This window comes from Desmodus rotundus, chromosome 10 (assembly GCF_022682495.2).
Source record: "Desmodus rotundus isolate HL8 chromosome 10, HLdesRot8A.1, whole genome shotgun sequence".
NCBI lineage: Eukaryota > Metazoa > Chordata > Mammalia > Chiroptera > Phyllostomidae > Desmodus > Desmodus rotundus.
The window spans coordinates 57314213-57327610 of NC_071396.1; the positions used below are offsets into that span (position 1 = coordinate 57314213).

At 36.5% G+C, this 13398-nt stretch overlaps 1 protein-coding gene across 2 annotated transcripts in view; it reads left to right on the top strand.

The window, feature by feature from the left end:
• RPN1 (ribophorin I) overlaps nucleotides 1-13398 on the top strand; it is a 42050-nt gene that overhangs the window by 21691 nt on the left and 6961 nt on the right. The window contains exons 4-5 of one of the 2 annotated variants that reach the window (XM_024580160.4): nucleotides 4432-4641; nucleotides 5479-5671. In XM_024580160.4, coding sequence (XP_024435928.1) covers nucleotides 4432-4641; nucleotides 5479-5671 — 403 coding nt within the window. The remainder of the gene's footprint in view (nucleotides 1-4431; nucleotides 4642-5478; nucleotides 5672-13398) is intronic. The other variant, XM_071219511.1, reaches the window with a different exon arrangement.

Genomic DNA, 13398 nt, shown 5'->3' on the forward strand with positions numbered 1-13398 from the left:
TTAACAATGAGATAAACGGAATCAGAAGATATCTTGAGACAAATGATAATGAAAACACGATGATGCCCTGGCCGGGTAGCTCAGTTGGTTAGAGTGTCAACCCAATATGCCAAGGTTGCGGATTTGATCCCAATAAGGGCACATGCAAGAATCAACCAGTGAATGCATAGATAAGTGGAACACTAAATAGATGTTTCCCTTCATTTTTCTCTAAAATCAAAAAGAAAAGAAAACCATGACAAACCATGAAAACCATGACAAAAGAAAACCATAACTTACGGGGCTCAACCAAAGAAGTTCTATGAGGCAAATTCATAGTATTAGAGGCCTGCCTCAAGAAACAGGGAAAGTCTCAAACAATCTAACTTTACAACAACAGGAACCTGAAAAATAGGAACAAATTAAGCCCAAAGTAAGTTGAAGGAAGGAAATAACAAATATCAGAGTGGAAACAAACAAAGGAGGCTGTGAAAAATACAAATGCAGTGAAACAAAGAGTTGGCTTTTTGGAAAGATTAAAACAAAGAAAGAAGCTAAGCCTTTAACCTGATTCATCAAGAAGAAAAGAGGACCCAGACAAATAGAATAAGAAATGAAAGAGGAGACGTGCTGGTTCTTTCAATAGATACAATTAATAAAACTTCAACCAGATTCATCATCACCCCTGTCCCCCAAACTTAGAGGGCTCAAGTAAATAAAATCAGAAATGAAAGAGAAGAAACAACTAACACACAGATACACAAAGTATTGTAAGAAAATATTATGAACAGTTCAATGCCAACAAATTGGACAACCTGGAAGGAATGGATGTATTTCTATAATCTTCCAAGAATGAATCAGGAAGAAACAAAAATCTGAACAGATTAACAAAATTGATTCAGTAATTAAAAAGCTCCCAACAAACAAAAACGTCCTGGACTGGATGTCTTCACAGGTGGATTTTACCAAACATTTAAAGAATTATCATGCATCCTTCTCAAACTATCCCACAAATTCAAGAGAAGGGAAGGCTTCCACACTCATCTTATGAGGCCAGTATTGCCCTGATTCCAAATCCTGACAAAGACATTAGAGATAAAAAACATACGCCAATATCCCTGATGGACGTAGATGAAAAAACTTCAACAAGATGTTGGCAAACCCAATTCAGCAATACATGAAAAAGATCATATCCATGATCAAATGGGATTTATTTCTGGAATACTAAATTGGTTTAATATCTACAAACCAATTAAAATACACCACATAAAAAAGAGTGAAAGATGGAAATCATATCAATAGATGCAGGAGAGCATTTTACAAAGTCTGGCATCCATTTATGATAAAAAAAAAACAACTTTAAACCATGTGAATAGAGGGAACATACTTCAACATAATAAAGGCCATATATGACAAACCTGTATCTTACATCACACTTAAAAGCTAGAAGCTAAAAGTATTTTCCTTAAGATGAGGAACAAGACAAGGATGTCTGCTTTCCCCTCTTCTATGCAACATAGTACAGTGGTACCTGGGTACTCATCATTAATGCATCAGAACTCATGATGAGTGCCAATACTGATGAGTATGATGAGTGATGAAGCATTTCCTCTTGTGAGGCAGTGTCATGACTCATAAAAGTTCTAGCAAGTGCAATGAGTCCCAAGCAGGTGCTAAGTGTTGAAACATTTTTTTTTCTAGTCAAAATGTGATAAGTACAGGGTTTGACAAATTATGAAGCTGACAAATACCGAGGTATGACTGTATTGAAAGTCCTCTACTTGGAAAATTATAACACTGAAAAAAGAAATGAAAGAAGATACAATTAAATGGAAGCGTATATGTGGTTGAAATGTTTTAATATGATTAAAATGCCCATACTAATTAAAGCAATGCATAGATTCAGTGCAAGCCCTATCAAAATACCAATGGCATTTTTTCACAGAACTAGAAAAAAAATCCTAAAATTTACTGTATTTTGCTGTGTATAATACGCTCCCATGAATAGTGCAACCACATTTTTGGCCCAAATGTTCCAGAAAAAAATCTTTTTAAGAATTTTTTAATTCAATTATTTATTTATTTATACTTAGAAACAAATCTGATTATCATGTTTCAGGGTATTATTTTGCATACCCATATTGTAATTGCTTCTAGAGTTACAATTTTAACACATAAGTATAAATAAAAGAATTAACATTTGTGTAGATAGGGAATTAATACTACCCATTTATAATGCACCTCCTTGTTTTTCCCTCAAAAATTTGGGCAAAAAGTACACATTATACATGGCAAAACACAGTATATGGAACCACAGAAGACCCTTAATAGCCAAAATGATCTTGAGAAAGAACAAAATTTAGAGGTATCATGCTGCCTGATATCAAACTGTATTACAAGACTGTATTAATCAACAGCATTGTACTGGTATAAAACCTAGATCAGTGGAACAGAATAGAAAGCCCAGAAAGAAACCCAAGTGTATGTATGGTCAATTAACGTATGACAGAGGAGGCAAGTATGTACAATGCAGTAGAGTCTCTTTAATAAATGGTGTTGGGAAAATTGGACAGATTATGCAAAAAATCAAAACTAGACCACTTTCTTACACCATGTACAAGAATAAACTCAAAATGTATTAAAGGCTTAAAGGTAAGACTCAAAATCATAGAACTCCTAGAAGAAAACATAGGCAGTAAACTCTGACATTGCTTAGTATTGTTATTTGGATTTGTCTCTTTGGATAATGGAAACAAAAAACCAAAACAAACAAATGGGACTACATCAAACTAAAAAGTTTTTGCACAGCAAAGGAACCTGTCAACAAAATGAAAAGAGCCCTGGCTGGTGTGGCTCAGTAGATTGAACACTGGCCTGTGAACCAAAGGGTCGCCAGTTCGGTTCCCAGTCAGTGCACATGCCTGGGTTGCAGGCCAGGTCCCTGGTGTGGGGGGCACATGAGAGGCAACTGCACATTGATGTTTCTGATGTTTCTCTCCCTATCTTTCTCCCTCCTTTCCCCTCTGTCTAAAAATAAATAAAATCTTTAAAAAAAAAGCAAAAAACAACGAAAGAGAACCTACTAAATTGGAGAAGGTATTTGCCAATGATACATCTGATAAGGGTTAATATGAAACAAATAAACATTTCTCCAGAAAAGGCATACAATTGGCCAATAGACATGAAAAGATGCTCAACATCACTAATCATAAGAGAAATGCAAATTAAAACCACAATGAGGTATTAGCTCACACCTGTCAGAATGGCTATCTTCAATAAATTAAACAGTAAGTACTGGTGAAGAAGTGGAGAAAACGAAACCCTCATGCTTTTTGGCCTAATTGCAAATTGGTTCAGCCAGTATTAAAAATAATATGATGTTCTTCAAAAAGGTAAAAACAGCCCTGGCTGGTGTGGCTCAGTGGATTGAGTCCTGACCTGTGAACCAAAAGGTCACTGGTTTGATTCCCAGTCAAGGCACATACCTGGATTGCGGGCCAGGTCCCCAGTAGGGAGCATGCGAGAGGCAACCACACATTGATGTTTCTCTCCCTCTCTTTCTCCCTACCTTCCTCTCTCTCTAAAAATAAATAAATAAGATCTTGTGAAAAATGTGTTACATACATGCAATGGAATATTATTTGGCCATAAGAATGAATGAAATCTTACCATCTGCAACAAGACAACATGGATAGACCTAGATGGTATTATGCTGAGTGAAATAAATCAGAAAAACACAGATATCATATGATTTTATTTATATGTAAAATCTAAACAAAATAAATGAACAAGCAAAACAGAAACTCAGATGCAGAGAACAAATTGTCAGTTGCCAGGTGGGAGGGGGTTTGGAGGGCTGGGGTAAAAGGGGGAAGAAATTAAGAAGTACCAATTGGCAGTTACAAAATAGTCACTGGGATGTAAAGAACAACATAGGGAATATAGTCAATAATGTTGGCATAACTTTATGCTGCCAGATGGGTACTAGATTTATCATTGGGAGCATTTCGTATGTAATTTAAATGTCAACCCACTTTGCTGTACACTTGAAACTAATCTGCTGAGTGTCAAGTATAATTGAAAAATGAAAACAATTGAAAGTATAAGGAGAAAGTAGAAGTAATCTGTAATTTTGTTTCCTATCTGTTGAGATTCTTCTGTATTGCATTTCAGAATCTTTTTCTCTCTCACAGTTTCTATAAGTAGAGTGTAGAAGTTTTTGTTTTTAAAAGAAATAATATTTATGTTGGAACCTAAAAGAATTTTGTATATCCTATTTTTCTAATAAATAACATCATGAATATTTATTTGCATATAGTATTAAAAATTCTTAGTAAATATCATTTTTAAATGTTACATACATTAGCTGTATGATAATTGAGCCATTCTACTGCTGATGTATAATCTCCAACTTGATTTGAACTTTGAACTACTTGTTTCCTTCCTCTGCAGGATGTTTTTAAAGTACATTATGAGAACAACAGCCCTTTCCTTACTATCACCAGCATGACCCGAGTCATCGAGGTCTCTCACTGGGGTAATATTGCTGTGGAAGAAAATGTGGACTTGAAGCACACAGGGGCTGTGCTTAAGGGGCCTTTTTCACGCTATGATTACCAGAGACAGCCAGATAGTGGTATATCCTCCATCCGTTCTTTTAAGGTATGGAGTGTTTAACTTGGACATTAGGAGAAACTATGACTTTATAATATTTGCCCTTTTGTTTGCTTTTTGAAAGTAGCTAAATATGGACAGGTTAAGATTGATTCTGTTATGACAAGAGTTAGAACCAAGAGAAAGTCTCTCTAAAAAATGCTCCCATTTATATAACTAGGCCATGTTTTGTAAAGAAAATGTAAATAATAGGGAAAGGAAAAACAGGATACCACCCCTAATACACTAGTATTGCTGATAATTTAATATTTTTTATACTGCTTAAAAAAATTGATCATATTTAATATACAGTTTATATTTTTGTGTTATAAATGAAATCTTGTAAGTATTTTCATGTACTTAACATTATAGAAGGGCTTACTGTATGAAAAAGATATTACATTTCCTCCCCTTGGTTATCAAACTATGTGTATAAGTTTGGAAGATACAGTAAAGAATATTAGGTGGAGAAAACCCTTCTATAACCCTCCCTATTACCTAGTTATTTGATATAATTTCTTTTATCTTTAGTTTCCTCCTGTAAGATAACTTTCAGATTGTTTTTACCTTTGTTCTGTCTTTGGCATTCACAGAGGTATTTCTGATTTTCTGTATTATTTACTTGTAGAAGAATTTGGATATTTCTCAATCTTTTTAAGTAGATCTAGCTACTGAATCTAGCTAGACATTTTGAAGCCTTGGGGGAAAAGTTAGACTTTTTAGGTTGTTTACAGTTTGGGGACTATTTTAATTGTGAGGTACTATGATGAAGATCTTGGTGCTGAAAATCTTTTCTGTATTTAATATTATTTTCTTTGAAAAAGGTTTGTGTTCACTCTCTTGTAGACCATCCTCCCTGCTGCTGCCCAGGATGTTTATTACCGGGATGAGATTGGCAATGTTTCTACCAGCCACCTCCTTATTTTGGATGACTCTGTAGAGATGGAAATCCGGCCTCGTTTTCCTCTTTTTGGAGGGTGGAAGACCCATTACATTGTTGGCTACAACCTCCCAAGCTATGAGTACCTGTATAATTTGGGTAAGTCTTTTTTTTTAGTTTTTAAAAATATGTTTATTAATTTTAGAGAGAGAGGAAGGGGGAAGAGAGATGGAGAGAGAAACATCAATTGGTTGCCTCCCATACATGCCTCTACCAGGGATTGAACCTGCAATTTAGGTACGTGCCGTGACTGGGAATTGAACCCTCAGCCTTTTGGTATATGGGACTCCAACCAACTGAGCCACACCAGGCAGGGCAGTCTTTTGTTTCTTTAAATTGAGTCATTGGGGTGATACTAGTTAATAAAATTATACAGGTTTCAGGTATAATTTGGATCATTCTTAATAGTAAGGGTGTGGAAAAGGGAGATACCATTTATTTTATTTGTTTATTTACTTATTTCGACAATTGCCAGCCCTTCTATATGGGGAGAGAGAATATTCTCTTATTCCTAAAAAGACTGGGATATCAGGAGCAGCTTTCCATGGGTGGGTACAAATTACTATTATAAAAGAAATATATGCATAAGGTAATCAATTCAAACTGAAGCTCCTTATCTCCAGTTCAATTACAACTGAAGGGAACTGCTTAAATTCTCTTATATTGACATATTTAAAAAATAAAACTTTAGCCCTTGCTGGTGTGACTCAGTGGATTGAGCGTAGGCCTATGAACTGGAAGGTCACTGGTTCGATTCCCAGTCAGGGCACCTGCTTGGGTTGTGGGCCAGGTCCCCAGCAGCGGGCATGTGAGGGGCAACCGGCAACCAGTCAATGTGTCTCTCACAGATGGATGTTTCCCTCTCTTTTTCCCTCCCTTTCCCTCACTAAAAGTAAATAAATAAAATCTTCAAAAAAATAAAATAAAAATAGATAATAAAAATGCTTTTATACAGGCACCCAGAACTAATGATTATAAACATTTTATCAGTATTTTCTTCAAGTCTTTCTTTTAAAAATCTTTTTAATACAAAATAAAATATAGAAAAATCACATAAAACAAATGTATAGCTCAGTAAATTATTGTAAGAGGAGCGCTGTAACACTCTTAGTTCAACAAATTGAAATTTGCAAGCCCCTCAAAAGGTCCTCCATGTATCTCTTCTTTCCTCACAATAGTAATCATCTTTCGGACTTTTAGTAACCATTCTCTTGAACTTTTTCATAGTTTTATCACCAAAGAGTACATCTTTAGATACTCTAGTTTCACTTTTTTCACAAAATTTGATTTGTCTTATCAGTCTCTACTAATCCAGTTTCCTGTTCCACCTGTTTTTCTTAAAATTTATCTGTTGAAGGATGCCCTCTCTCACCACTCCTATTCAACATAGTATTGGAAGTCCTAGTCACAGCAATCAGACAAGAAAAGGCAATAAAAGGCATCCAAATTGGAAAGGAGGAAATGAAACTGTCACTGTTTGCAGATCACATGAGAGTGTACATGAAAAATCCTATAGACTCCACCAAAAAACTACATGACCTAATGAATGAATTTGGCACAACAGCTGGATACAAAGTCAATACTCAGAAATCAAAGGCATTCCTGTATACCAACAATGAAACAGCAGAAACAGCAATCAGGAAAAAAATCCCATTTGATATAGCAACAAGAAAAATAAAGTCCCTAGGAATAAACCTAAGCAAGGAGGTAAAAGACCTGTACGCAGAAAACTACACAACACTGAAGAAAGAAATTAAGGAAGACACAAAGAAATGGAAGCATGTACCGTGCTCATGGATTGGAAGAATTAACATCATCAAAATGGCCATACTACCCAAAGCGATTTATAGATTCAATGCAATCCCTATTTAAAGTACCTATGACATATTTCACAGATATAGAACAAACACTTCAGAAATTTATATGGAACCATAAACGACCCCGAATAGCTGCAGCAATTTTGAGAAAGAAGAACAAAGCAGGAGGGATCACAATACCTGATATCAAACTGTATTCCAAGGCCACTGTCATCAAAACAGCCTGGTGCTGCCATAAAAACAGGCACATAGACCAATGGAACAGAACAGAGAGCCCAGAAATAAACCCAAGTCTCTACAGTCAATTAATATTTGACAAAGGAGGCAGGAGCATAAAATGGAGCAAAAATAGCCTCTTCAACAAATGGTGTTGGGAGATCTGGACAGCTATGTGCAAAAAAATGAAACTCGATCACCAACTTATGCCATACACAAAAATAAACTCAAGATGGGTAAAAGACTTAAATATAATTCGTAACACTGTAAAAGTCCTAGAGGAAAACATTGGTAGGAAGATCTCAGACACGCCACGCAGCAATATCCTCACAGGCACGTCCCCCAAAGCAAGGGCATACAGGAAAGAATAAACAAATGGGACCTCATCAAAATAAAAAAGCTTCTGCATGGCTAAAGAAAACAGCATTAAAACGAAAAGAGAGCCAACAGAATGGGAAAACATATTTGCCAATGATACCTCAGACGAGGGCCTGATCTCCAAAATATATAAAGAACTCACACGACTCCACTCCAGAAAGAAAACATCCCAATTAAAAAATGGGCAAAGGACTTGAACAGACACTTCTCCAAGGAAGACATACAGAGGGCCCAGAGACATAAAAAGATGCTCAGCATCACTAGCCATCAGAGAGATGCAAATTAAAACCACAATGAAGTACCATCTCACACCAGTCAGAGTGGCCAACATCAACAAATCAACAAACAAATATTGGAGAGAATGCAGAGAAAAGGGAACCCTGGTACATTGTTGATGGGAATGCAGACTGGTGAGGCCACTGTGGAAAACAGTATGGAATTTCCTCAGTAAAGTAAAAATGGAACTGCCCTTTGACCCAGCAATTCCGCTGCTGGGATTATACCCTAAGAACCCTGAAATACCAACCCAAAAGAATCTATGCACCCCAATGTTCATAGCAGCACAATTTACAATAGCCAAGTACTGGAAGCAGTGTAAGTTCCCCATCAGCAAATGAGTGGATCAAAATGTGTATGGTACATTTACACAATGGAATTCTATGCAGCAGAGAGAAAGAAGGAGCTTTTACCCTTTGCAACAGCATGGATGGACTTGGAGAGCATTATGCTAAGTGAAATAAGTCAGGCAGTGAAGGACAAATACCATATGATCTCACCTTTAACTGGAACATAATCAACAAAAGAAAAAAGCAAACAAAATATAACCAGACACTTTGAAATTAAGAACAATGTAACAATAGCCAGAGGGGAGTGTGGAGGGGATAGTGGGGAGAGGTGTCTATAGGAGCTACTATAAAGGACACAAGAACAAAATCAAGGGGGAGGGTAGAGGTGGCGGAGGGAGGTGGGATTAGCTGGGGTGGGGTGGAGGGATGAGGAGAAAATGCAGACCATTGTAACTGAATAAAAATAACAAAAATTAAAAAAAAATACATTCTATTTCAATGCCCTAGTAATAAGCACATGGAGAAGATTTTTTAAGTAAAATCATGTATGTGCACACCAAAAATTTGTAAATACTTTGGTGTACATCTAAAATACATACAGGACTTGTATGGGCTATGACTTCCCTGCATTTCAATGTCAATGTCTTGGTTGTGATGTGCTACTGTAGTTTTGTAAGATATTACCATTAGGGAAAAATGGGTAAAGCACACACAGGATCTCCCCATGATTTCTTACAACTGCATGTGAACCTACAATTATATCAAAATAAAAACCGTAATTAAAAAAAAATTTATCTGTTGAAGAAGTTGAGTACACTTGTAGTGTAATCTGCAGCCTGGATTTTGCTGACTGCTTACTCAGTGCAATTCAGCATATTTTTTTTTTAATTAAATTTTTTTAAATTGATTTGAGAGATAGAGAGGAAGGGGAAGAGGGGATGGGGGGAGGGAGAGAGAGAGAGAGAGAGAGAGAGAGAAATGGAAACATTCTCTTATCTATTCATTCATTGGTTGCTTCTTATATGTGCCCTGAACAAGCATCGAATCTGCAACCTTGGCATATCAGAATGAATCGGGTAGCTCTAACCACCCAATTCATATTTTTATCATCTGTATATTTTGCAAATTAACAGCTGTCCCTGGAGGCTTGATCAGACTAGATTTGATCCTTTTAGCAAGACTCAGGTGATGATGTGTTTTCATTGAAAGGCACGCAGTAGTAGTGTCCAGTGTATCCTTTTGTGATGCTCAGTGTCTAGATCCTACTACTTTACAGGGGACTGCAAATTGTTGATCTTTTCTAGCATTTCTTTTTCATTTATTAGGTGGAATTTATAAGGAAACACCTCCCCTCTTCTACTCTTAGGTTTTCTAGTGTTGCCGTGCATATAGGAAAGGCAGGATAATACTTGATTCTTTCCCTTTTTTGTACTAGATGACCAACTAAGGTTTTTTTTAAAAAAAAAATCATTATATTTTTAGTTTTCTGAGGAAATTCCATACTGTTTTCCACAGTGGCCACACCAGTCTGCAATCCCACCAACAATGTACCAGGGTTCCCTTTTCTCCGCATCCTCTCCAACATTTGTTTGTTGATTTGTTGATGTTGGCCACTCTGACTGGTGTGAGATGGTACCTCATTGTGGTTTTAATTTGCATCTCTCTGATGGCTAGTGATGCTGAGCACCTTTTCATATGTCTCTGGGCCCTCTGTATGTCTTCCTTGGCAAAGTGTCTGTTCAAGGCCTCTGCCCATTTTTTAATTGGGTTGTTTGTCTTCCTGGAGTGGAGCCGTGTGAGTTCTTTATATATTTTGGAGATCTGCACCCCAATGTTCATAGCAGCACAATTTACAATAGCCAAGTACTGGAAGCAACCTAAGTGCCCATCAGCAAATGAGTGGATCAAAAGACTGTGGTATATTTACACAATGGAATTCTACGCAGCAGAGAGAAAGAAGGAGCTTATACCCTTCACAACAGCATGGATGGAACTGGAGAGCATTATGTTAAGTGAAATAAGCCAGGCAGTGAGGGACAAATACCATATCATCTCACCTTTAACTGGAACATAACCAACAGAAGAAAAAAGCAAACAAAATATAACCAGAGACATTGAAGTTAAGAACAATCTAACAATAGCCAGAGGGGAGTGGGGAGAGGGGTTTTCAGGAACTACTATAAAGGACACATGGACAAAACCAAGGGGGAGGGTGGAGGTGGGGGAGGGAGGTGGGTTTGGCTGGGGTGGGGTGGAGGGGTGGGGAGAAAATGCAGACAACTGTAATTAAACAACAATAAAAAAAAAGTATATACTTAGAGATTTAAAAATTTTATAGGTTTCATTCCTTTGCAGTGATTATCCTCATTGGTACTCAGATTCTCCCATGTTTAGCCACTAAACACCTTTTCAGACTGAGTTCCCAAATTGTTTTGACTTTACAACAGTAACTCTGTTAGCTTCCTTGCTGTCTTGTGATAAAGCATTCCTGGCTCAACTTGTATATTTTCTGTCCCAAACCTGAAATCAGCCATTTCTCCTGAACACTCTAGTTTCTTCTAGTGAAAAAAAGGTCTCTGAAGACCATACTCTGAGAATTGGTAATACTTATTGCTCTTAAGTTGATTAATTTCTAGGTCTTTTCAGTTAACAGAACTAGGTATGTATTATCTCTATAATAGAAATTTATGAATTCATGCAGTTACTTATATTATGACTGTATGGAATATGGGAACATGGACCTCTTTTCAAGCTCCAGCTCCCCCTCCAACCTGTGGGAATATAGTGAAGGCCATTTGTAAGTGGATTGTAAGACCCTGGGAATCTGGCTAGCTCCTCGGTTAAGGGAGAAACTGCTTCTGAATGTGAGCCCATATTTTAAACAACTGCAGAGAAACAACCTGCATTTTGATTTCACATGGTCACTCTACATACCCTCTTTGTTTTGTTTTCTTTACTCTGTATAACCCTGTACTGAGATAGTTTGGGTTGTGGTAATTTCACTGCCTGGCCACTCCCAATGTGGTCTCTCTCTAAGCCAGGTCGGACTTGATGGAAAACTTAACTGGCCGGCCACCACCAGTGCACACGTAAGTCCTAATAAACAAGCCCATGTCTTTCACAGCCAGTCCTCTGGGTTATTTCTTTGGATTCAGCAAGCAATACACTGAGGTGTTCTCTGACCTCAGCTCTTTCCATAACAATGACCTATAGAGATTTTGCTTTTATGTATTATGTATATCTAATTCCATATTGAGAATCCTGATTGTGAAGGACCCAGGATGATAGAATATTTCAGAAATAGTCATTTGTTTTAGCCCACACTTAATACACAACAGTCAATAATAGCAGTCATACTACCTCTTCCAATATGATTACTGAAAACAGTTAAATTTTTTTGGGTATCCTTTCCTTTCTCCATAGTACCCCATTTTTTTGGTGTGATATATATATAAATACTGTCAGAAAAAAAATAGCCACTACATGGTATACTTTCTCCTTTTTTAACTTGAGTCTTAGTTCTACAGATAACTAAATTTAATACTCAACATCAGTTTTTATGTTGACTGATACCTTTAGTCATTTTGATGATCTGGAGCTCATCCTCTGGTGGATACCACAGGAAGGGCTTGATGAGTTCTTACAGGATGATAACAGGTTGTGCCTTTTGTGCTTTTCCTCAGTGTAAAATCCTTGGCTTTCATTTCTTTCCTTGAATGTCTTAAATATGTTACTACTTTTTTTTTTTTTCTCAGCATAAAATGTTCCTATAAAGATCTGGTGAAAATTTGATTTTTTCCCCCTTATAAGTCACTTGCTCTTTTTATCTAGATGCTGAAAATTTTTTTTTTCTTTAAAGTATAATACTTTTACTAGAACATCGCAGTGGTTGCTATTTATTATAGTCTTTCAACTTAGAATATCAAACTTTTTTAAAAGTTTTCTCCAGTTGGGACTCCTATTATTTCAATGTTGAATCTTTGTCTTCAGTATTTGGCACTTTCTCTTGTATTCTTTCTTCATTTTAAATTTTCCTGTTTTTCACCTTTTTATCATAAGACATTGTCTGTTTATCCATTCACATTCCTTCTAGTTTAGCCTTCATTTCTAAAATGACTTACTTTATTTCTAAATTTTTTCCTGGGTTCTGTCACTTTTCTGAATTTCTATAAATCTGGTTTATATTGCTCTTCATGACTTGTATCATTTTCATTATGCCTTTAGCTTGTTTTGAAATAGTAAGAACAATTTTGGTTGGTTTTGTGGGCGTGTCTTCTGTCATGCTTTTATTTTCTCTAGGGATGAAAATTATGTTTTGTAACTGAAAATTATTTTTCATTATAGTTGTCATTGTAAGTTTTTAAGTATAACTTAATCTAAAAAGGGGAGTCTTATACTTTTCTGTTACTCATTTTCTTTTTAAAAAGATTTCATTTATTTATTTATTTTTAGAGAGGGGAAGGGAGGGAGAAAGAGAGGAAGAAAAACATCAGTGTGTGGTTGCCTTTCGAGCACCCCCCACCAGATACTTGGCCTGCAACCCAGGCAGGTTCCCTGACTGGGAATTGAACCGATGACCCTTTGGTTCACAGTCCAGCACTCAGTCTATTGAGCCACACCAGCTAGGGACTGTTGCTCATTTTTAATGTGAACTTTTAGGAGAAATAATTTTAACTGCCCAATTCTCTGTTGTTTTTAGTATAGTATTAAAAAATATGTTGGCTTGCTTTCTGAGCTTTCTCTGGCTTTGTTTTCCCATATCTCTGTTGTCCCTATTATGCTTGATTTTGATTCTACTCCAGCAGTTTTTTTCTTAGTATATGATACTCTCCTGGAAGGGGAGTTCGGA